Source organism: Anolis carolinensis, unplaced genomic scaffold, assembly GCF_035594765.1.
Source record: "Anolis carolinensis isolate JA03-04 unplaced genomic scaffold, rAnoCar3.1.pri scaffold_15, whole genome shotgun sequence".
Lineage (NCBI taxonomy): Eukaryota > Metazoa > Chordata > Lepidosauria > Squamata > Dactyloidae > Anolis > Anolis carolinensis.
Genome location: NW_026943826.1, coordinates 1,879,118 through 1,907,058, shown reverse-complemented (window position 1 = coordinate 1,907,058; position 27,941 = coordinate 1,879,118). Strand labels below are relative to the sequence as shown.

The window sequence follows — 27,941 nt, the reverse complement described above, 5'->3', positions numbered from 1 at the left end:
GGTGGGCAACTCAGCCGGGGATTAGGAAAAGGAGGAAGGACTTTCTTCGCCCCGTTCCCGGCTTGTTCAAAACCAAGTCGAAATTCCCATTCATCCCTTTGGAACGGGGCCAGGAAGAAGAGCGAGAAGGGGAAAGTCTCCCAAAAGAGGAGATGTGTTAACTTCGGCGAAGGAACACAATGTCCTGCACCTGAATGTTGGGATTGATATCTATTGTCAAAACTTACCAAAAGAGGCCAAAAGTGTAAATAGAAACTATCAAAAGAAAAATCCCAGTTAAATCCAAACAAACCCCAGAGCTCATAAGCTCATTAAAACCCAGTCTCCTCGTTTCCTAACCTCTGCGCTTTTGTTATTAATCTGCTTCCTCTTTTGCCTTATTATTGCACCTTTTAGCGACAAAACGGCAATCCTCTTACCGACTTTGAAATGCGGTGGGTAAACCATGGCCGCAAATCCCAGTTTGAAGGGCAAAAAGGGGGGATTGCGGAGACCACCCTTCGGAAGGGTGCCTTTTGCTTCCCAAAAAAAGCGTCAATTAATATCACAAGGCCGGCAAATACTTGTGAATTCTGTCTGGTAATAAACAGTTGCACAAAGAAGACTTTTGTTCCATGTTGAACACCATCTTAAGCCACAAGGAGAAGCGGATAAATTATTATTGTGTTGTCAAAGGTTCCTGTACAGGAAGCAGCCAGGTTTTGAAGCTGCAAGGTCATTCAATGCTAAGGTGGCCAATTGCAACATTCACATTTGCCTCAAACAGACAAGAGTTTTTTCTCCCACCCTGGACATTATTCTACAGATATATAAAACCTACTTGCTCAGTTTCCAACAGTCCTCACAACCTCTGAGGATGCCTGCCATAGATGTGGGTGAAACGTCAGGAGGGAATGCTTCTGGAACATGGCTAGGCAGCCCGGAAAACTCACAACCCAGTAAATTACTGTTATTATTATTATTGACACGAAGACAGAGTATGACACAGAAAACGAGATCTGTATGCTGGATTTCGTATCACAGAATCACAAGTCAAACACTTCCCAAGTGTCTAGGACTGTGTGATGTATTATTATTACTATTATTATTATTATTATTATTATTGTATGACACAGCTAACAAGATAGATATGCTGGATTTCGTATCACAAAATCACAAGTCAAACACTTCCCAAGTGTCTAGGACTGTGTGATGTATTTTCGCATGATGCTGCAGATCCCAGCAGGGTGGCCTTTTGCAGTTGGCAGATCGTAATTTTGTCATTGTCTATTGTTTCCAAATGCCGGCTGAGATCTTTTGACACGGCACCCAGTGTGCCCATCACCACCGGGACCACCTGCACTGGTTTCTGCCAGAGTCTTTGCAGTTCCATCTTGAGGTCCTGAGAGCGGCTGCGTTTTTCCTGTTGTTTTTCGTCAATGCGACTGTCACCTGGGATGGCGACATCCATGATCCAAACCTTTTTCTTTTCCACAACTGTGATGTCTGGTGTGTTGTGTTCCAGAACTTTGTCAGTCTGGATTCGGAAGTCCCACAGTGTCTTTGCGTGCTCATTTTCCAAGACTTTTGCAGGTTTGTGATCCCACCAGTTCTTTGCTGCTGGGAGGTGGGACTTGAGGCATAAGTTCCAATGGATCATTTGGGCCACATAGTTGTGCCTCTGTTTGTAGTCTGTCTGTGCGATTTTCTTACAGCAGCTGATGAGATGATCCATGGTTTCGTCGGTTTCCTTGCACAGTCTGCATTTTGGGTCATCAGCTGATTTTTCGATCTTGGCCTGAATGGCCTTTGTCCTGATGTCTTGCTCCTGGGCTGCAAGGATCAGGCCTTCTGTCTCCTTCTTCAGGGTCCCATTCGTGAGCCAGAGCCAGGTCTTATCAACTTTTCCTTCAATTTTGTCAAGGAACTTTCCATGTAATGCTTTGTTTTGTCAACTGTCAGCTCTAGTTTGTAGTGCGGGTTTCTTGTACTGGTTTTTTGTCTGCTGTGCTTTGAGGAGTTTCTGATTTTTGACTTCAATTAAAGCAGGTTCTTCACTTTGCTTGACATCTTCTGCCAGGGCATGTTCTTCTTCTTTGACGGCTTGTTTTACTTGCAAGAGTCCTCTGCCCCCTGATCTTCTAGGCAGACATAGCCGGTCAACATCACTGCGAGGGTGCAGTGAATGATGAATGGTCATGAGTTTTCTTGTTTTTCTATCCAAATTGTCCAGTTCTGCCTGTGTCCAGTTTATGATGCCAGCAGTATACCTTATGACAGGTATGGCCCAGGTGTTTATGGCTATTATTATTATTATTATTATTATTATTATTATTATTACCTCGCAAATGGATGACTTGGATCCCGACTTGGTCCGGGACATGAAGACGCTCAGCAGCCTCATGATCACCAAGTGGACCTCGTTCAAAGCGGAGCGTTCGTTCTTCTTGGAGACATCCTAAAAGGTCAGAAGAAAGAAATTAGGGGAAGGAAAAGAAGAGAGAAATGGCATCTCTCACTCACAAAGTCACATGGATTTGCATCTAAATGGCCTCTAAACACCACAACTGCTTCAACACACTCGCCTGCCCTGTAATTTGAACCTTGGCCTCGCAGAACCCAGTCCAACACCATGCCGACTTGGGATTCTTGCTATTGAGCAATTCGTTTAGCACATCCCATACATTAGACTTCACTACACGTGTCTCGCAAACAAATGATAACAAATAAAGTTGCCCAGGGGAGGATCGAATGTGACCAGATGCATGGGAGAGGCATGCGATAGTCTTTCCGGCTGCATACGTACTTTTTTGTCCATGCAGAGCTCGGCAATGAGCTGGGCAAGGAGGTTGTCCAGGGCGCCCTTGTCCTTCTCGTCCTCGCCGTCCAGATCCGTGGTCAGCATCAGGATCACCTGGGCAAAGGGAAACTTTTTTTTTTCCCCTCAAACTTTTGAAGCAAATTCCTATGCATACTGCACATGTCTTATTTGTAATGCAACAACAACAACAACGGAAGAACAATACAATATTTAAAAATGAAAACAATTTTAACCAACATAAACCTATTAGGATTTCAATGGAAAGTGTGGGTCTGCTTCTGGCCAATGAGATAGTCAAGTTAATTAGGATTGTTGTTGTTGTTGTGTGCCTTCAAGTCATTTCAGACTTTGGCCGAGCCTAAGTCTAAAATTAATTATTTATTTACTGCATTTATTTACTACATTTATATCCCACCCTTCTCACCCTGAAGGGGACTCAGAGCCGCTGTATGTACATACAATATATTATATTATTAGCATAGCACAATATTAGCATTATATATTACTATATTGAACTATACCACTATACTATTATATAATATGTAATATATAACATATAATTAATATTATTATATGGTATTATTATTAGTCTTATATTCTATAACATGATAATATTATTATCAATATTATATGTATATACAATATATTATATTATTAGCATAGCACAATATTAGCATTATATATTACTATATTGAACTATACCACTATACTATTATACAATATGTAATATATAACATATAATTAATATTATTATATGGTATTATTATTAGTATTATATTCTATAACATGATAATATTATTATCAATATTATATGTATATACAATATATTATATTATTAGCATAGCACAATATTAGCATTATATATTACTATATTGAACTATACCACTATACTATTATACAATATGTAATATATAACATATAATTAATATTATTATATGGTATTATTATTAGTATTATATTCTATAACATGATAATATTATTATCAATATTATATATACATATAATATATTATATTATTAGCATAGCACAATATTAGCATTATATATTACTATATTGAACTATACCACTATACTATTATACAATATGTAATATATAACATATAATTAATATTATTATATGGTATTATTATTAGTCTTATATACTATAACATGATAATATTATTATCAATATTATATGTACATACAATATATTATATTATTAGCATAGCACAATATTAGCATTATATATTACTATATTGAACTATACCACTATACTATTATACAATATGTAATATATAACATATAATTAATATTATTATATGGTATTATTATTAGTCTTATATTCTATAACATGATAATATTATTATCAATATTATATATACATATAATATATTATATTATTAGCATAGCACAATATTAGCATTATATATTACTATATTGAACTATACCACTATACTATTATATAATATGTAATATATAACATATAATTAATATTATTATATGGTATTATTATTAGTCTTATATTCTATAACATGATAATATTATTTTCAATATTATATGTATATACAATATATTATATTATTAGCATAGCACAATATTATATTATATTAGCATTAATATTATTATATGGTATTATTATTAGTATTATATTCTATAACATAATATTATCAATATGATATGTATATACAATCTATATATATAAAAGAGTGATGGCATCAGGGCAGCGGACAAAACAACAAAACTACAGGCCCCCCAACCTCGAAATTTGACAACACAACCCCTCATCCACGGCTCTAGGTTGATACAACAAAAAGAAAAGAAAAATAAAGTCCTAATTACAGGGAGAGGAATAAGTTTTTATCCAATTGCTGCCAGTTTGAAGGCTAAGTTCTGCCCACTTGGTCTCCTAGCAACCTCCTCAGCCCAGGGGACAGGCACAGTTAGGCCTCACTTAGGCCTCTTCCACAGATTATCAGATTTGAACTGGATTATATGGCAGTGTAGAATCAAGGCCCTTCCACACAGCTATATAACCCATTTAGAATCTTATATTATCTGCTTTGAACTGGATTATCTTGACTCCAAACTGCCATATAATCCATTTCAGTGTGCATTCTAAACATAAAGACAACCATACAACAAACATACAATACCACCACTACCTCAACAATTTCTCACCAACACCACCAGACAACAACACAGCAGCGCGTGGCCAGGCACAGCTAGTATTACTATATTGTACTATAATAATAATAATAGTAATAATAATAATAAAAAATAACTTTATTTTTATATCCCGCCCCATCTCCCCAAAGGGACTCGGGGCGGCTCACAACAGGGACAAGCCTGAAACAATAACACAACATATTTGACAAAAACTTAAAACATTCCAACAATACACAAAATAAAATAATGGACAATACATTAAAATCCAAGCAGATAAAATCAGTAATTAAAAGCTATATCTATATATATAAAAGAGTGATGGCATCAGGGCAGCGGACAAAACAACAAAACTACAGGCCCCCCAACCTCGAAATTTGACAACACAACCCATCATCCATGCCTCTAGGTTGATACAACAAAAAGAAAAGAAAAATAAAGTCCTAATTAGAAGGAGAGGAATAATTGTTTTTATCCAATTGCTGCCAGTTAGAGGGCTAAGCTCCGCCCACTTGGTCTCCTAGCAACCCAATAAAAAATAATAAAAAACACTAAAAAATAATTAAAAACATTAAAAAATTAATACAATAAAATACTATCATAACAGAAAATAACTAAAAATAATACAAGAAAATAATAAAATATAATAAAAAGATAACTTACAACAAAATTAATTAAAAAATACAAATAACATCAAATAAAAAATCCACAACAATTTTAACCAATACCACCACCACTTTGCCACAGCAACGCGTGGCTGGGCACAGCTAGTATACTATACTACTATACTGTAATATTAATAATATTACATTTAATATGTAATTAATATTATTACATTGTATTATTATTAGTATTATATTACATTATAATATTATTATCAATATTATATGTATATAGGTACACAATATATGATATTATTACCATAGCACAATATTAGTAAATGAAAGGACAATACAATATTTAAAAATAAAACAATTTTAACCTACATAATCCTACCAGGATTTCAATGGGAAGTGTGGGCCTGCTTCTAGCCAATGAGATAGTCAAGTTAATTAGGATTGTTGTTGTTGTGTGCCTTCAAGTCATTTCTGACTTTGGGTGAGGCTAAGTCTAAAACTGAGGGCGGGGGCCAGGTAAATGACCTTGGAGGGCCGCATCTGGCCCCCGGGCCTTAGTTTGGGGACCCCTGGTTTGGATGCTGACTAGGGCTGAGCTTCCTCAGTCGAACCCCGCCGTGCCCGCCGGCCTACCTGCATGTAAGGGATGGCGCGGACCCCGCCCACGTTCCTGAGCTGCGGCAGGGTTTGCAGTAGTCGCTCCAGCAGCATCAGCCGGACCATGTGCAGCCTGGGAAGTCGGAAAAAAGGAGACGGAGAAAGCACTTAAAAGTGTGCTGAACTTCGTAGGCAAGTGGGGAAAAAGGTAATGAACTATATAAAACACAATAATGGTTCAACACGTAAGTAGTACACAATATGTATATTACAGCATCATATACATCAGGGGTCCCCAAACTTTTAAAGCAGAGGGCCGGTCCACAATCCTTCAGACTGTGGAGGGGCCGAATTATCATTTGAAAAAAAAAAAAACAACGAACAAATTCCTATGCACACTGCACATGTCTTATTTGTAGTGCAAAACAACAACAACAATGAAAGAAAAATACAATATTTAAAAATGAAAACAATTTTAACCAACATAAATCTATCAGGATTTCAATGGAGAGTGTGGACCTGCTTCTGGCCAATGAGATAGTCAAATTAATTAGGGTTGTTTGTTGTTGTTGTTGTTGTTGTTGTGTTCCTTCAAGTCATGTCAGACTTTGGGCGAGCCCGAGTCTAAAATTATTCCTTTATTTATTTACTACATTTATTTACTACATTTACTACGGCCTTGCCACTAGGTTCCTACCATGAAACCGAACCTCCAGAACCAAACCAGGACCTGCAAAACCCCAAAAACCAGGAAAAGTGAACAGCGAGGCTATTCAGTGCCATTCCAATTGGCCACAGCAATGCGTGGCAGGGGCCAGCTAGTGTAATATATAACATATAATTTAATATTATTAAATGGTATTATTATTCGTATTATATTGTATAACATTATAATATTTTATCAATATTATATGTATATATAATATATTATATTATTAAAACTGATATAAAAATATTATATTATAAAATGGAGGGCGGGGGCCAGGTAAATGACCTTGGAGGGCCGCATCCGGGCCCCGGGCCTTAGTTTGGGGACCCCTGATATACATATTCCATTCACAGAATCAAGGCTCAGTCCTAAGGTATATAACCCAAAAGTATCTAACTCAGTATTATAAATCAAACAAAATGATATAAGTCTCTGCAGTCCTCAAAGGATTCGATTGGCTTAAAGGCAAACCGATTCAGAGTCTCCGCAGTTCTGGAAGGATTCCTCAGGACTCCACAGGTTTTGGATCAATAGTAAAGCCAAGGAGGCAGAGTCAATGCTGATGTAGATCCTGAGTAGGTTGTTTACAACTGGTTCCCGGGTTTCATCCCAGTAGCCGTTTACAACTGGTTCCCGGATTTTATCCCAGTAGCCGTTTACAACTGGTTCCTGGGTTTCATCCCAGTAGCCGTTTAGAACTGGTTCCCGGGTTTTATCCCAGTAGCCGTTTAGAATTGGTTCCCGGGTTTTATCCCAGTAGCCGTTTACAACTGGTTCCCGGGTTTTATCCCAGTAGCCGTTTAGAACTGGTTCCCGGGTTTTATCCCAGTAGCCGTTTACAACTGGTTCCCGGGTTTTATCCCAGTAGCCGTTTACAACTGGTTCCCGGGTTTTATCCCAGTAGCCGTTTACAACTGGATCCCGGGTTTCATCCCAGTAGCCGTTTAGAACTGGTTCCCGGGTTTTATCCCAGTAGCCGTTTAGAACTGGTTCCCGGGTTTTATCCCAGTAGCCGTTTACAACTGGTTCCCGGGTTTTATCCCAGTAGCCGTTTACAACTGGTTCCCGGGTTTTATCCCAGTAGCCGTTTACAACTGGTTCCCGGGTTTTATCCCAGTAGCCGTTTACAACTGGATCCCGGGTTTTATCCCAGTAGCCGTTTAGAACTGGTTCCCGGGTTTTATCCCAGTAGCCGTTTACAACTGGTTCCCGGGTTTTATCCCAGTAGCCGTTTACAACTGGTTCCCGGGTTTTATCCCAGTAGCCATTTACAACTGGTTCCCGGGTTTTATCCCAGTAGCCGTTTACAACTGGTTCCCGGGTTTTATCCCAGTAGCCGTTTACAACTGGATCCCGGGTTTTATCCCAGTTTCGGTAACCCTTCTTCTGGTAAGCGGCAAATGCTTTATTATTTCTTTATTGATGGCTCTGCATCAGGTATTCTCAATTCTTAACAGAAATAAAAATAAAAGGAAATTTGTCTAATGTTGTGCTCTTTATAAGATATAAATCATAAATTATATAGACCTTGTGAAAATAGACATGTCAAAGCACCCCAAGGTATGCGGTATCCACAGCAGCATACTGATACTGCAAACATGTAAGTAGGTATGTTTACTACTACATCTGGGAAAAAGGCAATTCCTTGTTTGTAACTTAGAATACCGCATACCTTGGGGTGCTTTGACATGTCTATTTTCACAAGGTCTATATAATTTATGATTTATATCTTATAAAGAGCACAACATTAGAAGGGGCCCGGGGAAGGGGCCTTACCTGTCCACACCTGGGACCACTGCTCTCCTAACCCAGACAGGCCTCATTGTGGCTGATTTCAAAAGCGAAGCAGGGACGAGCCCAACGAGCGTTTGCATAAGAAACCATTAAGGATCTCCAGCTTGGACCACAACAAAATCCTGGTAGAAACCCTAGGGCCTGGGTTCAGTACAGTAGGTTAATCACCAACGTGCAATAAATCTTGAGAGTTCAAAGCCCAGCTCAGGGTGAACTCCTGACCTTTAGCCCAGCTTCTGCCTACCTAGCAGTTGGAAAACAAATGTGAGTAGATAAATAGGAACCGCATTAAAGTGGGGAGGTATTTAGGCTTGGCGTGTAGGAGTAAGTTTACAAACAAAGAATGCACTTTGGTAGGGAGATGGAGTGACAGCACCCACCAATGGACGAAAAGGAGAACAGCCTCCAAAGGTGCCGAAAGATGGGAAAGCCTATATATATCTCTATCTGTGATCTGGCTTGGTCACTGTTATAATTGACACTGAATGTTTGCCATATACGTGCTCTATATATATATATACTGCAAATACTATAAATAAATAAATGGCTGCAAATCTGGCCTCCCAAAGGGATTGGGGATATGATCAGATTTATGCTTTACTTTGATATTGATGTATCTATTATTTATTATTTATTATGTATTGTTACTTCTGCCAACCTAGCAGTTTGAAAACTTTTTTTTCTTTTTTAAAAATTTTTAAATATTTTTCATACAATAATTACTTTTATCACATAGCAGATATTTAATGTATCATACTACATCGTTAACATTTGTCTATCTATATTTCTTCACCACTGTGTATCCCCCCCTCCCACCCCGAGCCATTTCTTATGCATTGTCTAACCAAAATCTCATTTCTTCCTGAGGCGGTAGCCCTCCATCCCTTTGTCAGGGGAAACCTTTCCTTTTGTGTATTGTTACATTACAAAAGCATGTGCTCCTCCAGTGTATGTTTTATAGAGATATTAGAATCAATTTCATCACTCCTTGGCTTTTAAAACATCCAGGCCGCTCTGAAAGATACTACACCTCTCTGCTGCTCTGACTCCTGTTCTGCAATAACCTATAGTGTCGCCAGGTTCTGTGCGGCAGAAATTTCCATCAGACGGACGATGACTGACCCCACAGGGCCTGTAGCCAGAGCAATCTGTTATAACTGAAAGACTGCAAATGCTCCCTCTATCCCCCTCCAGAGCCTCTTAGTGGACCAATATTTACTATTAGCTGACCCTGCTAATAGTCAGCTTTTCATTTGTTTTTATTATAGCATGTTTTTAACTTGTTCTTTTATCTGACTTTTATGGGAACTGCGATTCTCCTTTTCGAGCACCTGTGCCCATTTCCATATATTCTGGTCATAGACCGTAATAAATTGCTATTGGATATTGGATTACAAATGCTTTGTAAGCCACCCCGGATCCCTTTTGGAAGATGGTCGCAGGATAGAAATAAAGTATTATTATTATTACTATTATTATTACAGTAGAGTCTCACTTATCCAAGCTTCACTCATCCAAGGTTCTGTATTATCCAAGGCAGTCATTGTTTTTGTAGTAGATGTTGCAATGTTTTGGTGCTAAATTCATAAATACAGGAATTACTGGCCAAAGCTTTCACTGGTGAGTCAGGAGTCGGCAATACAGGCGGGAAGGGAGCCGCTCGTACCTGTTGCTGGCGTGGACGTCTCCCTCGGCCTCTGCGTCTCCCTCGCCCTCGGAGCCCTCGCCCTCCTGCTGCCCGGTGGTGGTGCTGATGGCCCCGGTGCTGGAGCTCACGCTGCCCGGTCCGGCCGGGTGGCCCTCTGCGGCCGTGTCCCCGTAGGCGCTGCTGCGGCCGGAGACTGGAAGGGAAGCCAAAGAGACAAAACAGTCAGGATTACAGGCCATCTCCAAGTTACAAACAAGAGAGGTTCTGCTGCTTTGAATTTGTTTGTAAGACAGAACAAGGACATTTTAGGAGTGTAACATTTTTTTAAGACTTGTGGAGACTGGGATGTATAGTTCCCCTGCAATCAATGAGCACTCAGAACTCCACCAAAGATGGCATTGAACCAAACTTGGCACACAGAGCCCCCATGACCAGCAAAAAATACTGGAGGTCTTTGAGGAAAATTCACCTTGATTTGGGGGAGTTGTAGTTCACCTACAGCCAGAGCGCACGCCGAACCCTACTGAAGATCAGGGTTGATCTTCATCTTCTGAAGATGCATCCAGAGCAAACTTGCCCAACATAACAGACTTGGCGGGCTGTAGCGCAGGCGGGAGAGCAAGCCAGCTGCAATTAACTGCAATGAATCACTCTGACCAGGAGGTCATGAGTTCAAGGCTGCTCGGAGCCTGTTTGTCTTGTCTTTGTTCTATGTTAAAAGGCATTGAATGTTTGCCTATATGTGTAATGTGATCCGCCCTGAGTCTCCTTCGGGGTGAGAAAGAAGGGCGGAATATAAATGCTGTAAATAAATATAAATGCTGTAAATTTAAGTACTGATGGAGTTTCTTGAGGTTCACCTGGCATGATGTGAGTTGCAGTTCACCCACAACCTTATGCCTTTTGTAGTTAAAAATTGACTTTTTCAAATAACCCAGGCACTGCTGGGTACCCAAGCTAGTATTATAATATAGAAGAGGCAAGTATATACCAAAGCTACTCAGTTAAGCAAGCCATGCGAAGCCTTCCTCAATGTCCTGGGATTCTGAAGCAAAGGGCAAGGACGGAGCCTTGAAATCAATCATCCTCTTTGTGGGGTTTCCGGAGCCACTTGTTGCTTCAGAATCCCAAGCGGGAGGCTTCCGATGGGAAGACAACCCCGAGGTGGGACTGGATCCAACCCGCCTGGGCCCCGGGCCGTACCGCTGTGTTCCCCGGCCACGGAGTCCACGGCGCTGCCGCCGCTCTCGGAGCCCACGCTGCCGCCGTGGTCGGCCGGAGAGGTGCGCAGGGTGGAGCCGTCGGTGGCGGCGGTGCTGCCCTCGTCGTCGGAGGCTGGAGCTAAGAGAGTAAGGAGGGCTGTTACAAGTAAAAACACCGCCTTGGAGCGACTCAAACACAAAAGCCTCCGAGAAGAATTGACCAACGACAGCACTCTTGACCATCCAAACACCATCAGATGTTTCACTTATCAAAACACATTGATTATTCCCCCTCAAAAGATCCCTCATTTTCTGGGTTGCTGTGAGTTTTCCAGGCTGTCTGACCATGTTGCAGAAGCTCTCCATCAATTCCTGGCAGATGTTGACTTTTCTTCTTGAAGTGATAATTGGTTGCCTTGTATTTTACTATGAAAATTTTGGAATATTAGAAGGTCTCTTATATAGCAATTTTCTTGCTAATGCTGTTCCAAAAAGTTGAAGAAGCTGTAAATGAGTGACAAGTTGCTTTCCAGCCTGAAACATCCTGGCTGTCCATCAATTCCTGGCAGATGTTGACTTTTCTTCTTGAAGTGATAATTGGTTGCCTTGTATTTTACTATGAAAACATGTTGTTTTCCACCAAGAGTTAATAAATTAATCATCTGAGTTGCCGTGAGTTTTCCAGGCTGTCTGGCCATGTTCCAGAAGCATTCTCTCCTGACGTTTCACCCACATCTATGGAAGGAATCCTCAGAGGTTGCGAGGGCTGTTGGAAACAAGGCAAGTGAGGCTTATATATCTGTGGAATAATCACCAGCAAGCAAAGCTTGAGTTCCCCTAAACTATGAAGACCGAAATCCACTGCTTGTGGTAATATGAATATATAATAACACAAACTCAATGTATATCCAAAAATCTCAATGTCTATCCAAAAAAAGGACTGTCCCAATCGCATATAGGAGAAATCAGCAGTTCTTCTCTTGCAAACCAGCAATTTGTAAAGAAAGTTTACAAAAAGATTACAGCAAAGTATGTTCAGGCACTACTTACTTAAATAAACATAAAAGGTTCAACTTTTAAAGTGAGAAATTCACCATCAGTTTTCTGAGTAGGTGGATCCTAAGGGGTTTGCAAGTATATATTTATGATGTGTATTATTTGTAGACCCAACCGCCTGATGAAGACTCCTGTTATATGGAAACTGGAGTCTACTCATATAATAAAGAACAGGACATTTACTCACATGAAAAACTTGTCCTTATACTTCAAGAGAAGAACCACTGTTTTCTACTTATATGAGATTGGGACAGTCCTTTTTTTGGATATACATTGAGATTTTTGGATATACATTGAGTTTGTTTGATTATATTCATATCACCACAAGCAGTGGATTTTGGTCTTCATAATCACCAGCAGCCAGGCTTTGAGGCTGCAAAGCTATTCAGTGCTAATCAAGGTGGCCAATGGCGACATTCACACTTTCCTCAAAAAGACAAGAGTTCTTCTTCCAACCATGAATGTCATTCCACAGATATATAGACCCCACTCCCCTAGTTTCCAACAGATCTCACAACCTCTGAGGATGACCTGTCACAGATGTGGGTGAAACGTCAGAAGAGACTGCTTCTGGACCATGGTCAGATAGCCCAGAAGTCACAGCAACTCAAACGATTAATTTATTAACTCTTGGTGGAAAACAACATGTTTACATAGTAAAATACAGTAGAGTCTCACTTATCCAACACTCGCTTATCCAACATTCTGGATTATCCAACGCATTTTTGTAGTCAATGTTTTCAATATATCGTGATATATTGGTGCTAAATTCGTAAATACAATAATTACTACATAGCATTACTGTGTATTGAACTACTTTTTCTGTCAAATTTGTTGTCTAACATGATGTTTTGGTGCTTAATTTGTAAAATCATAACCTAATTTGATGTTTAATAGGCTTTTCCTTAATGCCTCCTTATTCTCCAACATATTCGCTTATCCAACGTTCTGCCAGCCCGTTTATGTTGGATAAGTGAGACTCTACTGTATATAGACCCCACTTCCCTAGTTTCCAACAGATCTCACAACCTCTGAGGATGACCTGTCACAGATGTGGGTGAAACGTCAGAAGAGAATGCTTCTGGAACATGGCCAGATAGCCCGGAATTCGCAGCAACTCAAAGGATTAATTTATTAACTCTTGGTGGAAAACAACATGTTTACATAGGAAAATACAAGGCTCCTTAAGAAGGAAAACCAATTATCACTTCAAGAAGAAAAGTCAACATCTGCCAGGAATTGATGGACAGCCAGGATGTTTCAGGCTGGAAAGCAACTTGTCACTCATTTACAGCTTCTTCGACTTTTTGGAACAGCATTAGCAAGAAAATTGCTATATAAGAGACCTTCTAATATTCCAAAATTGTGACAGACTGCTGGTGTATGTGTAAGTGTGAATGCAGAGTAGATGCAGAATCTCCTTTGTTTGTGTATCCAATGGAATGACATAGAATCTGTATGTTTTTGTGTAAAAGTAATAATAATAATAATAATAATAATAATAATAATAATCTTTATAAATGCATCACACAGTCCTAGACACTTGGGAAGTGTTCGACTTGTGATTTTGTGATACGAAATCCAGCATGTCTATTTTGTTTGCTGTGTCATACGACGTAGTTGTGTCAATAATATACTTTATAAATGCAATTAAGGCTAAGATTGAAAAATCAGCTGATGACCCAAAATGCAGTCTGTGCGAGGAAGCTGACGAAACCATTGATCATATCCTCAGCTGCTGTAAGAAAATCGCACAGACAGACTACAAACAGAGGCACAACTCTGTGGCCCAAACGATCCATTGGAACTTATGCCTCAAGTCCCACCTCCCAGCAGCAAAGAACTGGTGGGATCACAAACCAGCAAAAGTATTGGAAAATGAGCACGCAAAGATATTGCGGGACTTCCGAATCCAGACTGACAAAGTTCTGGAACACATCACACCAGACATCACAATTGTGGAAAAGAAAAAGGTTTGGATCATTGATGTCGCCATCCCAGGTGACAGTCGCATTGATGAAAAACAACAGGAAAAACTCAGCCGCTATCCGGACCTCACGATTGAACTTCAAAGACTCTGACAGAAACCATCGGAGGAAGCGATCCCTGGATTACCTGATGCCGTGGTGTCCGACAAGGTCCCAGCGTCCAGAGAGGAAGAGCTGGGGGCTTGGCCCGAGAGGCCCAGGCTTTGCAAGCCCAGCGCACTGCTGCTGCTCCCTGGACAGAAAGGGAAGAAGACAGAGACATCAGTCCCTCTGCCCCGTCTTCCAAATACCACCCTCCAAGAGGTGCTTCTTGTCGGAAGAAACACACAGAACCATTACGGAAAAAAGACACCCTGTGCTATTGCGCCAAATTGCTATGTGTGTGTGTAAAGAAATCCTTGCAAAGTTGGTTTGCAAAGGGAACTCTGCAAAAGAGCTCAGCTCTGCAGAGGCAAAGCCACGCCTAAAACAATGTATCTGTTTGATGGCAGGTGGCTGAGATTGTCAGTTGGAATTTGAGCTTGGAGAGAGAGCACAGAAAAAGAGAGGGCTCTTTAGCTACGGTCAAGTAGTAGTTTTGAATATGCTATGCTGTATATATTGAATGCTGATTGATTGGTTATTGATCTTATGCAACTACATGGACATTGTAAGATTGCAGAACTGTTTATTTGATTTCAACTCAACAAGCAAGAGTAAAGTTCCTTTGTTCATTTTAAATTCCTCTGTCTGGTCTGAGTCTTTTGCACATGGTGTTAACTGGACGATACTGATTCCGCTATACTCTCACCTGGTAACATGTGCTGCTTTGTTTTCACCTGTTTCATAGCTTTTATGCGACTCAAGATGCTTTGCTTCCTTATCTCCATGCAAAGGTCACTTCCTGCTTCCTCCCAAAAGCCTTTCACTGCTTTTGGTTTGAGAAGGAAGCATCAAAAGGCCTCTCTCTTCCAGAAAGACACGAGAGTCAACATAAGAGACTCCTCTACCAAAGTTTGGTAACTTTCTTTAACTATCTATTATTGCAATCATAGAATAATAGAGTTGGAAGAGACTGCACGGGCCAACTAGTCCAATAATAATAATAATAATAATAATAATAATAATAATAATAATAATAATAATAATAATAAAAACCAGTACAAGAAAACCGCACTACAAACTAGAGCTGACAGCTGGCACAACAAAACATTGCATGGAAAGTTCCTTGACAAAATTGAAGGAAAAGCTGAGAAGGAGAAGACCTGGCTCTGGCTCACGAATGGGACCCTGAAGAAGGAGACAGAAGGCCTGATCCTTGCAGCCCAGGAGCAAGACATCAGGACAAAGGCAATTAATAATAATAATAATAATAATAATAATAATAATAATAATAGAAGACCTGGCTCTGGCTCACGAATGGGACCCTGAAGAAGGAGACAGAAGGCCTGATCCTTGCAGCCCAGGAGCAAGACATCAGGACAAAGGCAAATAATAATAATAATAATAATAGAAGACCTGGCTCTGGCTCACGAATGGGACCCTGAAGAAGGAGACAGAAGGCCTGATCCTTGCAGCCCAGGAGCAAGCCATCAGAACAAAGGCAATTAATAATAATAATAATAATAATTACAAGAAAACCGCACTACAGACTAGAGCTGACAGCTGTCACAACAAAACATTGCATGGAAAGTTCCTTGACAAAATTGAAGAAAAAGCTGATAAGGAGAAGACCTGGCTCTGGCTCACGAATGGGACCCTGAAGAAGGAGACAGAAGGCCTGATCCTTGCAGCCCAGGAGCAAGACATCAGGACAAATACTGTATTAGTAATATTACATGTAGTATACAATATATAATTAATATTATAATGTATTATTAGTATTATATCGCATTACAATATAATATTATCAATATTATATGTATATACAATATATTATATTATTATATATTTATTAAAATTATATATTGTGTGTATATACACACATATATAATTAGCATAGCATATTAATATTAATAGTTTGTTAATAATAGGGCTGGGTTGTGGCACAGCTGGCTAGTAACCAGCTGCAATAAATCACTACTGACCAAGAGGTGATGAATTCGAAGCCCAGGTCGGGTTAAGCCCCCGACCATTAAATAGCCCGGCTTGCTGTTGACTTATGCAGCCCCGAAAGACAGTTGCATCTGTCAAGTAGGGATATTTAGGTACGCTTTATGCGGGAGGCTAATTTAACTAATTTACAACATCATAAAACTGCCAGCAAAACACGAGGAAAGGAATGAGGAAGTACAGCCACTAGTGGACGGTGAGGCAGCAGCTCCCCCTGTGGCCGGAATCGTGAAGATGGAAAAATGTTAAATGCCTCTGTGTCTGTCTATATTGTAAGTTTGTGCAGTTAACTTTTCCCATGTTGTTATGAGAGATCCAATTAGGAAGTGACATTTGTAACTCAGGAACAAAAATCATGTTATACAGTGTTGTTACTATTAGTGCTGTTGTTATCGTTCTAAACCCGACCAGAGCATAGCCCTGGATGCAGATACGAGTGCGAAAGAGGCCCGAGTGTCTCACCTTGCTGGTCCTGCTGGAGGCTGAGGGCGATGGCCAGCTCCACCATGGTCTCGTCGTCGGCGTCCGGCGGGATGTCCAGCATCGGGGGGAAGCCCTCGGCCCCGGCCAGCAGCGCCTCCAGCGGAGAGGGGTTCCCGTTGTTCACGTTCTCCGCCGTCTCCAGCACCATCGATTCCGACTGGAAAACGGGAGGAAGGAGACACAATGGCAATGGCTTCTGAGGCTGCTCCAGCATCACACAACGGACTCGTCACACAACTGACACATGTTTAGCTTGCAAGGTAAGCACAGAAATTTAGAGTTGCAAGTTGGTATCAAATAACAACAACAACTTCCTACAGTTGGAAGGGACCCCAAAGGGCATCTAGTCCAACCTCCTTCTGTCAGGCAGGAAAATACAATCAAAGCCCACCTGATAGACAGCCATGCAGTTTCTGATTAAGAATAATAATACAATCCTCCAATAAAAAATTAAATTAAAAAAAGAATAATAATACAATCCTAAAGTTGGAAGGGACCCCAAAGGGCATGCAGTCCACCCCCTTCTGCCAGGCAGGAAAAGCATAATCAACCGACAGATGGTGAACCAGCCTCTGCTTAATAATAATAATAATAATAATAATAATAATAAATCCTCTGCTTTTCATTATTGCCATGATCCCTCTGTCAACAATCTTACAAAAAAACAAATCTCGACTATCAAACATCTAAGAATTCTCACAAAATTTCGCATCTGATGTACATGGATGACCTGAAGCTGTATGGAAAAACGGAAACTGAAATCCAGTCTCTGACTAACACTGTCCGAATTTTTAGCACTGATATCAGCATGGAGTTTGGCTTGGACAAATGTTCGACAGTGGCATTGAAGAAGGGAAAAATCATTGAAAGTGAGGGCATAAATATGCCTAATGGCCAAACAATAAAGGGTCACCAGCCAGAGGCCTATAAATATCTGGGCATCTTACAGCTGGACAACATCAAGCATGAACATGTGAAGACTGTGGTCAGCAAAGAATACACACAAAGGGTCAGAAAAATTCTCCAAAGCAAGCTCAATGGAGGCAACACCATCAAGGCCATAAACACCTGGGCCATACCTGTCATAAGATATACTGCTGGCATCATAAACTGGACACAGATGGAACTGGACAATTTGGACAGAAAAACAAGAAAACTCATGACCGTTCATCATTCACTGCACCCTCGCAGTGATGTTGACCGGCTATATCTGCCTAGAAGATCAGGGGGCAGAGGACTCTTACAAGTAAAACAAGCCGTCAAAGAAGAAGAACATGCCCTGGCAGAAGATGTCAAGCAAAGTGAAGAACCTGCTTTGATTGAAGTCAAAAATCAGAAACTCCTCAAAGTACAGCAGACAAAAAACCAGTACAAGAAAACCGCACTACAAACTAGAGCTGACAGCTGGCACAACAAAACATTGCATGGAAAGTTCCTTGACAAAATGGAAGGAAAAGCTGATAAGGAGAAGACCTGGCTCTGGCTCACGAATGGGACCCTGAAGAAGGAGACAGAAGGCCTGATCCTTGCAGCCCAGGAGCAAGACATCAGGACAAAGGCAATTCAGGCCAAGATCGAAAAATCACCAAGACCCAAAATGCAGACTGTGCAAGGAAACTGACGAAACCATGGATCATCTCCTCAGCTGCTGTAAGAAAATCACACAGACAGACTACAAACAGAGGCACAACTCTGTGGCCCAAATGATTCATTGGAACTTATGCCTCAAGTACCACCTCCCAGCAGCAAAGAACTGGTGGGATCACAAACCTGCAAAAGTATTGGAAAATGAGTATGCAAAGATACTGTGGGACTTCCGAATCCAAACTGACAAAGTTCTGGAACACAACACACCAGACATCACAGTTGTGGAAAAGAAAAAGGTTTGGATCATTGATGTCGCCATCCCAGGTGACAGTCGCATTGACGAAAAACAACAGGAAAAACTCAGCCGCTCTCAGGACCTCAAGATTGAACTGCAAAGACTCTGGCAGAAACCAGTGCAGGGGGTCCCGGTGGTGATGGGCACACTGGGTGCCATGCCAAAAGATCTCAGCCGGCATTTGGAAACAACAGACATTGACAAAATTACGATCCCTCTCGGGGGAGGCCCGGGGTGCTCACCACCATCTCGAAGTCCCCGTGGTCCACCTCGCTCTGCTCCTGGCTCTCTTGCCGGATGTCCTCACCGTTGGGGATCCCGGAGCCCTGCATTTTGTCATCCGCGTCGTCGTCGTCGTAATCGTCCTTGTCTCCTGGAACAAAACGAGGCCTCATTGTGAGGGTGGTGCCTTTCTGGGACACAGAGAGGTGGAACCCACCCAGGTTCTCTTCTCTTTATGCTTCACCTTTCTCCTCCCTTCCCTCATCCCTCCTCTCAACAACCCAGATTGCCTATCGGGACAGACAGACAATGGCCAAAGGGATATGTATGGATGGATACATATGATGGATGACCATCTGTTGGGTGGGCTTTGATTGTGTCTTCCTGCCAGGCAGAAGAGGATTGGACTGGATCCTTTGGGGTCTCTTCTAATTCTAAGATATTATTTTATTGTATGACACAGCAAACAAGATAAACATGCTGGATTTGTTGTTGTTGTTATTATTATTATTATTATTATTAAGCAGAGGCTGGATGACCATCTGTTGGGTGAGCTTTGATTGTGTCTTCCTGCCTGGCAGAAGAGGATTGGACTGGATAGCCTTTGGGGGTCTCTTCCAACTCTAGGACTCTATTATTATCATCATCATCATCATCATCATCATCCATATAGTATTAATAATATTATAATGGAAGACAATATTATACAATAGAGTCCCACTTATCCAAGCTTCGCTTATCCAAGCTTCTGGATTATCCAAGCCATTTTTGTAGTCAATGTTTTCAATATATCATGCTATTTTGGTGCTAAATTCGTAAATACAATAATTACAACATAACATTACTGCGAACTGAACTGCTTTTTCTGTCAAATTAGTTGTATAACATGATGTTTTGGTGCTCAATTTGTAAAATCATAACCTAATTTGATGTTTAATAGGCTTTTCCTTAATCCCTCTTTATAATCCCAAGATATTCGCTTATCCAAGCTTCTGCTGGCCCGTTTAGCTTGGATAAGTGAGACTCTGCTGTACTACTAATAATACAATATAATAATATTAATTATATATTATATATTAAATGTAATATTACTAATAATATTACCATATAATGATATAGTACAATATAGTAATTTAATGCTTATATTGTGCTATGATGATAATAATACTGTACGTTCATTTGATTTGTAAGCCGCTCTGAGTCCCCTTCGGGGTGAGAAGAGCGGGATATAAATGTAGTCAATAAATAAATATGTCTCAGTGGAGACAAGTGAAGGGCAAGGTGCAGCCTGTGAATGTGAACTAGACTAGAAAACTCCAAAGCGAAGACGGTTTACCCATGGGGGTGTTGCTCCGGGGCGAAGAAGGCAGGGTCACGTGCCTCCGCTTGTTCCTGGGCCTCAGCACCCGGATCAGGGCCTGTTTGCAGGAGAAGCTGACCGCAGGGTCCTAGAAGGAGAAACATCACAGCTGGGTCAAGGGTTGGAGTTGTTGTCCCAAATGGCACGAGACCTTGTTGCTGAAGAACACTCCAAAGTCAAGGACCAAGCCTGCCAGAAACATCTAGATCAGTGGTTCTCAACCTGTGGGTCCCCAGGTGTTTTGACCTACAACTCCCAGAAATCACAACCAGTTTACCAGCTGGGAGTTGAAGGTCAACACATCTGGGGACCCCAGGTTGAGAACCACTGATCTAGATCCTTCAGTGGCCATAATGATGGGAATGACTAACAGGAAACTGAAGACGACGTTCTCATCATTCCTGGTGTCCTAATCCATCAAATATAATAACAATAACATTATGTAACACGGTTTTTGTTCCTAAATGTCATCTCCTCATTGGTTCTATCATAAAAACATGGAAAACGTTGATTAAACAGCAAGAACTTTGTCCGTACGGGACATCCTGCAGCACATTTTCTCTAGTTTTTCAATGAATACTCATGGATTCTCAACCAATTCAGCTTAGGGTTGTTGTATATTTTCCGGGCTGTGTGGCCATGTTCCAGAAGTATTCTCTCCTGATATTTCGCCCACATCTATGGCAGGCATCCCCAGAGGTTGTGAGGTATATTTCTCTTGGGAATCGGCCTTCAGCTGATGGGGAGTTTTCCTGAGATATCAGATTAGGTCTCCGTAGGGAGGGAGTGAAGGATAGATTAATTAGGGTATTTGAAGGCCCCCCGAACCACAATTTGTAAACACAATAATAATAATAATAATAATAATAATAATAATAATTTTATTTTTGTACCCCGCCACCATCTCCCCAGAGGGACTCGGGGCGGCTTACAGATATAAAACCAACATACAATAATATCGAATACAAAAACACACAAATAAATTTAAAAGGCATTAAAAATCACAATCATTATAAAACACTTGAGAAACATAGCAGTAAAAACATAAAATGAGCTGGGCAAAGTGCACTGAGTGGAAAAGAGAGCCAGAGAGGCCTTTTGTTGACGTCGCTGCCAGAGAGTCAGAAAAATATATAATTTTCCTATATAGAAATCCCCAAATACGTTGCTGGGCGGAAGGAATATAATTTCTAGCACTTGTCGAAGACTTTCATGGCCGGGATCACAGAGTTGTTGTATGATACCTCACAACCTCTGAGGATGCCTGCCATAGATGTGGGTGAAACGTCAGGAGAGAATGCTTCTGGACAATGGCCATACAGCCCAGAAAACATACAACAACGCTGTGATCCCGGCCATGAAAGCCTAAGACAACACATCAATTCAACCTAGTTTGTGGCAGACACAATAAACGAAGTTTCTGGAGTAGAACAACTACTTCAAAGTAAGCACACTGCACAATTAAACAGGAAATGACACTTTCAAATCAGAAACAGATTTTTTTCACCAATTTCTTTTACACACTCCTATCTAACAGTAAGTTGCAGACCACATCTCATCATTTCTAGTGACCAAGTCAATCAAATAACAACAACAACAACAACAATATACTTGTTTTGTACAAAAAAAGACCAACAACAACAACAACATACTTATTTCGTACAAATTAAGACCTAACTGGAAAATAAGCCCTAGCATATAACCCCTCCTACCCCAAAAATAAGCCCCAGTTAAGATCACCAGCCAGGGGAAAACATTTAATAATAATAATAATAATAATAATAATAATAATTATTATTATTATTATTATTATTATTATTATTATTATTATATTTTTGTACCCCACCACCATCTCCCCAGAGGGAGATAATTTACTGTATACAGTATTATTATTATTATCTACAGTATTATTTACTGTTGCAACACATGATTGACATCCTGAATTATAAAATAACGATAACTATAATATATAATTAAAAGTAAATAAATAATATTACTGACATACTACAGTAGAGTCTCGCTTATCCAACCTTCACTTATTCAACTTTCTGTATTATCCAACACAGTCTGCCCTTTAGTAGTCAATGTTTTTGTAGTCAGTGTTTTCAATACATTATGATGTTTTTGTGCTCAATTCATAAATACAGTAATTACTACATAACGTTACCGTGTCTTGAACTGATTTTTCTGTCAATTCGTTGTAAAACATTATGTTTTGGTGCTTAATTTGTAAAATCATAAGGTAATTTGACATTTAATAGGCTTTTCCTTAATCCCTCGTTATTATCCAACATATTCACTTATCCAATGTTCTGCCAGCCCGTTGGATAAGTGAGACTCTACTGTAATAATAAAAATTGAGTAAAATAAATGTAATGGTAACAATAATAAATGTAATAATAATTAATAAAATAACAAATGTAATAATACCAATGATATTAGAGAAAAATAATAAATGTACCCTATATAACTGAGTATAAGCCGACCCAAATATAAGCCAGCCAGGACCCTCACTTGAATATAAGCCGAGGTGGGCTTTTTCAGTCCTAAAAAAGGTCTGAACAACTTGGCTTATACTCGAGTATATAAGGTACATCCCAGTTTCTCAAACTGTGCTCCTCCAGGTGTGTTGGACTTCAACTCCCAGAAATCCTAGCCGTTACAAATTGTGGGAGTTGAAGTCCAAAATATCTGGAGTAGCACAATTTGATACACTCTGATGTAGTTTAATAAATGTAGATTGTTGCACATGAAAAAAGAGTAAGACATCCCTCGGAAATAAGTCCTAATGCATCTTTTGGAGCAAAAATTAATATGAGAACTTTGTTGTGGGGAAATAAAGTACTGTATATACTCGAGTATAAGCCGACCCGAATATAAGTTGAGGCAACTAATTCCACCACAAAAAAACTGGGAAAACATTGACTCCAGTATAAGCCGAGGGTGGTAAATTTCAGAAATAAAAATAGATACCAATAAAATTACATTCATTGAGGCATCAGTGGGTTAAATGTTTTTGAATGTTTACATGACACTGTAATTTAAGACTGTCCAATTCTGATTAAATCATTATTCTCATCTTCTTCCATGTCAATGTGATTACGTTTCCTTTTAATAATAATAGAGTAAAATAATAAATGTAATAATAAATAGAGTAAAATAATAAACGTAATAATAACTAGAGTAAAATAATAAATGTAATAACAATAAGATCAGAGTGAAATAATAAACATATTAATAACAATAAAAATAGAGTAAAATAAATGTAATGGTAACAATAATAATAAATGTAATAATAACTAATAGAGTAAAATAACAAATGTAATAATACAGTACCAATAATAATAGAGAAAAATAATAAATGTACCATATACATGTAGTAATAAATAGAGTAAAATAATAATAATAATAATAGAGTAAAATAAATGTAATAGTAGCAACAATAATAGAGAAAAATAATAAATGTAATAATACCAATAATAATAGAGAAAAATAATAAATGTACCATATATTCTCAAGTATAAGCTGATCCAAATATAAGCCAACCAGGACTCTCACCTGAGTATAAGCTGAGGTGGGCTTTTTCAGCCCTAAAATAGGGCTGAAAAACTGGGCTTATACTTGAGTATATACAGTAATAATAATAATAATAACATGGCCAACGTACCGGGCAGAGGAGCATCTGCATGTAAATCTTGGAGGCCGTGTTAATGCAATCCAGTTCGCAGGTGCAATATCCGTGGATGATGTCCACCAGAGCATTGACGGTGGCTTCGACGTGGGTCAGGCCTGAGAGAGGAGAAAGCTTAGGGGTCATACATTGATCCAAATAGAACACAGATCCTTTTTTGAGAATTTTTTTTTTTGGAATTTTTTGAGAGCCTTGTACCTGGCAAACAGGCTGGCGCCAGGAAGGCGTTCTTGGGCTTGGAGGCGTGCAGCTTCCAGAAATGGTTGACCAACTGGGTGATGAAGCTGCAGCCCTCGCCGTCCACGCTCTTCGGGCCCTCGAGACCCTCGTCACTGCTGCCTTCTGGAAGGTGAGAAAGGCCAGGTTACGGGAAGCCCTGGAGCCCCGACAGGAGCAGAGCCGGCCCCCGGGGTGGAGGAAGGAACGGAGAACAAAACAGAGCTCTCCGGCCTCACCTGCATCCGCCGGGGGCAGCTTGGCCTCGGTGAAGTGGACCAGGTTGTTGGGCCGCATGATGGCGATGGAGCGGGCCGTGATGACCAGCCGCTGGAAGACCTCCGGGTCCAGGTCCTTGCCTTCCTTGCTGGAGGCCGTCAGGTACTGGATGGCTTTGCTCAGCAGGGCCTGGTCCTGGGGAGAAGCCATTATTATTAGTATTATTATTATTATTATTATTATTATTATTAGTATGACACAGCAAACAAGATAGATATGCTGGATTTCGTATCACAAAATCACAAGTCGAACACTTCCCAAGTGTCTAGGACTATGTGATGTATTATTATTATTATTATTATTATTATTATTATTATTACTATGACACAGCAAACAAGATAGATATGCTGGATTTCGTATCACAAAATCACAAGTCAAACACTTACCAAGTGTCTAGGACTGTGTGATGTATTATTATTATTATTATTATTATTATTATTATTATTATTATTATTAGTATGACACAGCAAACAAGATAGATATGCTGGATTTCGTATCACAAAATCACAAGTCAAACACTTCCCAAGTGTCTAGGACTGTGTGATTTATTATTATTATTATTATTATTATTATTATTATTATTATTATTATTATTATTATTATTATTATTATAAGTATGACACAACAAACAAGATAGATATGCTGGATTTCGTATCACAAAATCACAAGTCAAACACTTCCCAAGTGTCTAGGACTGTGTGATGTATTATTATTATTATTCTTATTCTTATTATTATTATTGTATGACACAGCAAACAAGGCCTCTGCCTGGTGACACTCTATTGTTTGGCCATTAGGCATATTTATGCCCTCATTTCAATGATTTTTCCCTTCTTCAATGCCACTGTCGAACATTTGTCCAAACCAAACTCCATGCTGATATCAGTGCTAAAAATTCAGACAGTGTTGGTCAGAGACAGTTTCCATTTTCCCATACAGCTTCAAGTCATCCATGTACGTCAGATGCGAAATTTTGTGAGATTTCTTAGATGTTTGATAGCCGAGATTTGTTTTTTGTAAGATTGTTGACAGAGGGATCATGGCAATAATAAAAAGCAGAGGGGACAATGAATCTCCCTGGAAAATTCCTCTTCTGATGTTGACAAGTCCATAGCTTTCATTTCCAATAATAATTTAGAAATGACCTCTGCCCAGCCGGGGACAGAGACATCTCCCACCAGAGACGTAAACGGAAGCCCATACCCAGAATCTGCCCTCCTGTAGTGTACCTTGTGGTTGTGGTAGGCCGAGCGGCTGGCGTGGAGGCTGGCCAGGAGGCTCTTGGTCTGCTGCTGGACACTGGAGGGGGCCGGCGTGGACAGGAGCAGCGTGGCCAGGTCCTGAGTGGCCGCCTTGCTCTTCTCCTGCAGGACACAAAGAGGGAATGTTGATCATATACGGCCGGTACCTCTGGGCACGGGGCATCCCCATGTGTTATATCATATAATAATATTAATTATATGTTATATATTACATATAATATTACAGTATAGTGGTATAGAACAATATAGTATAATGCTAATATTGTGCTATGTTAATAATATAATATATTGTATGTACATACAGCTGCTCTGAGTTCCCTTCGGGGTGAGAAGGGTGGGATATAAATGTAGTAAATGAATAAATAAATAATTTTGGACTTCGGCTCGCCCAAAGTCTGACAAGACTTGAAGACACACACCAACAACAACAATCCTAATTAACCTGACTATCTCATTGGCCAGTAGCAGGCCCACACTTTCCATTGAAATCCTGATAGGTATATGTTGGTTAAAATTATTTTCATTTTTAAATATTGTATTGGTCTTTCATTGTTATCGTTGTTGTTTTGCACTACAAGTAAGATATGTGCAGTGTGCATAGGAATTTGTTCGGTTTTTTCCCCCAAATGATAATTCGGCCCCTCAACAGTCTGAAGGATTGTGGACCGGCCCTCTGCTTTAAAAGTTTGAGGACGCCTGCTTTTGACACACCAAGCGCCAAAGCTTTCCCATCATTGGCCTAAAGCCTTTCCCTTCCGAGCTCCCAAGGGATGGGCTCAATCCCCCCTTTCGGGGATCGGGGCAGGGCTTCAAAGGCGGCTCCTGATCCCTCTTTTCTCTCCCGCCTTCAAAAGATGTCCCCAAAACCTCAAGGAGCGTTACTTGCCTTCTCGTTGACTGCTCCGACGGCAAAGCAGCTTTCCAGCGCTTCTAAAGAACTCACGACTAGCCTGGAGGAAGAGAAGGCAACGAGAACAAGAAGAAGGAGAAGAAGTTAGCAAAGGAGGCAGGAGGATATCCGACTTAGAGAGATCGGCGGAGGGGTGCCAAGCCCAAGAAAAGGAATCAAAGCGCGAGGATGGCCGCGGGCCCTGCGTGAGCCTCTCTCCCGCATTGTGCTCCGACCCGACGAGCGAGAGAGAATCCTGGCTGGCGCTCAGAGGAACTTCTCCCGGGAAGCAAATCCACCGCTGAGAGGGGAGGCGTCGGACCCCCGTTCCCGGCAAAGAATAAGACGAGAGCGGATCAAGCCGCAGCCCGCAGGAGGGATCAAGCCGGGATTTGGCAGCCCCTCATCCCCGGAGATCAAAGGGTGGGCGGCAAAGCGGCTTCGGCTCTGACTGAAGGAGGTCACTCTCCCGGCCCGCCTTCCCTACAAAACTCTGCACAAAGAGAGAAACTTCCGAACCGTTTAAACCAGGCATGGGCAAACTTTGCCTCTCGGCCACTTAAGCCGAGGGGAAAAAGGAAGGCCAGGTGTGAAAGGTATGATCTCATGGCCTCCTGGTCAGGCTATGGTTTTCGTACTTTGGACTCCAACTCCCGCCATTCCTCACAGCCTCAGGCCCCTTCCTTCTATATATACAAAAGAGTGATGGAATCACGGCAGCGGACAAAACAACAAAACTAAGCACCCCACAACCTCGAAAACTGACAGCACAACCCCTCATCCACGCCTCTCAAATAATAGCTGCAAGCATGACATTATATAACATGGCCACATTCTCATCATCCCTGGTGTCCTAGTGCATCTATATATATAAAAGGGTAATGAAATTTCGGCCTAGGACAAAACAACAAAACTACACATCCCAGAAACACCAAACTTGGCAGCACAACCCCTCATCCATGCCTCTACGTTCATACAACAAAAAGAAAAGAAAAATAAAAGTCCTAATTAGAG

General features: G+C 40.5%; 1 protein-coding gene across 5 annotated transcripts in view; it reads right to left on the bottom strand.

Annotated features, from left to right (window-relative positions):
• The window catches only part of ubr4 (ubiquitin protein ligase E3 component n-recognin 4), a 258,399-nt gene that overhangs the window by 106,174 nt on the left and 124,284 nt on the right, over positions 1-27,941 (bottom strand). For all 5 annotated transcript variants that reach the window (XM_062965592.1, XM_062965588.1, XM_062965591.1 and 2 more), the window contains 14 exons: positions 26,925-26,988; positions 26,006-26,140; positions 24,737-24,911; positions 24,480-24,623; positions 24,258-24,379; positions 20,567-20,678; positions 19,251-19,381; positions 17,106-17,283; positions 14,680-14,784; positions 11,510-11,647; positions 10,325-10,499; positions 6,192-6,288; positions 2,786-2,893; positions 2,321-2,437 (listed from right to left, as the gene is read on the bottom strand). In XM_062965592.1, coding sequence (XP_062821662.1) covers positions 2,321-2,437; positions 2,786-2,893; positions 6,192-6,288; positions 10,325-10,499; positions 11,510-11,647; positions 14,680-14,784; positions 17,106-17,283; positions 19,251-19,381; positions 20,567-20,678; positions 24,258-24,379; positions 24,480-24,623; positions 24,737-24,911; positions 26,006-26,140; positions 26,925-26,988 — 1,801 coding nt within the window. The remainder of the gene's footprint in view (positions 1-2,320; positions 2,438-2,785; positions 2,894-6,191; positions 6,289-10,324; positions 10,500-11,509; positions 11,648-14,679; positions 14,785-17,105; positions 17,284-19,250; positions 19,382-20,566; positions 20,679-24,257; positions 24,380-24,479; positions 24,624-24,736; positions 24,912-26,005; positions 26,141-26,924; positions 26,989-27,941) is intronic.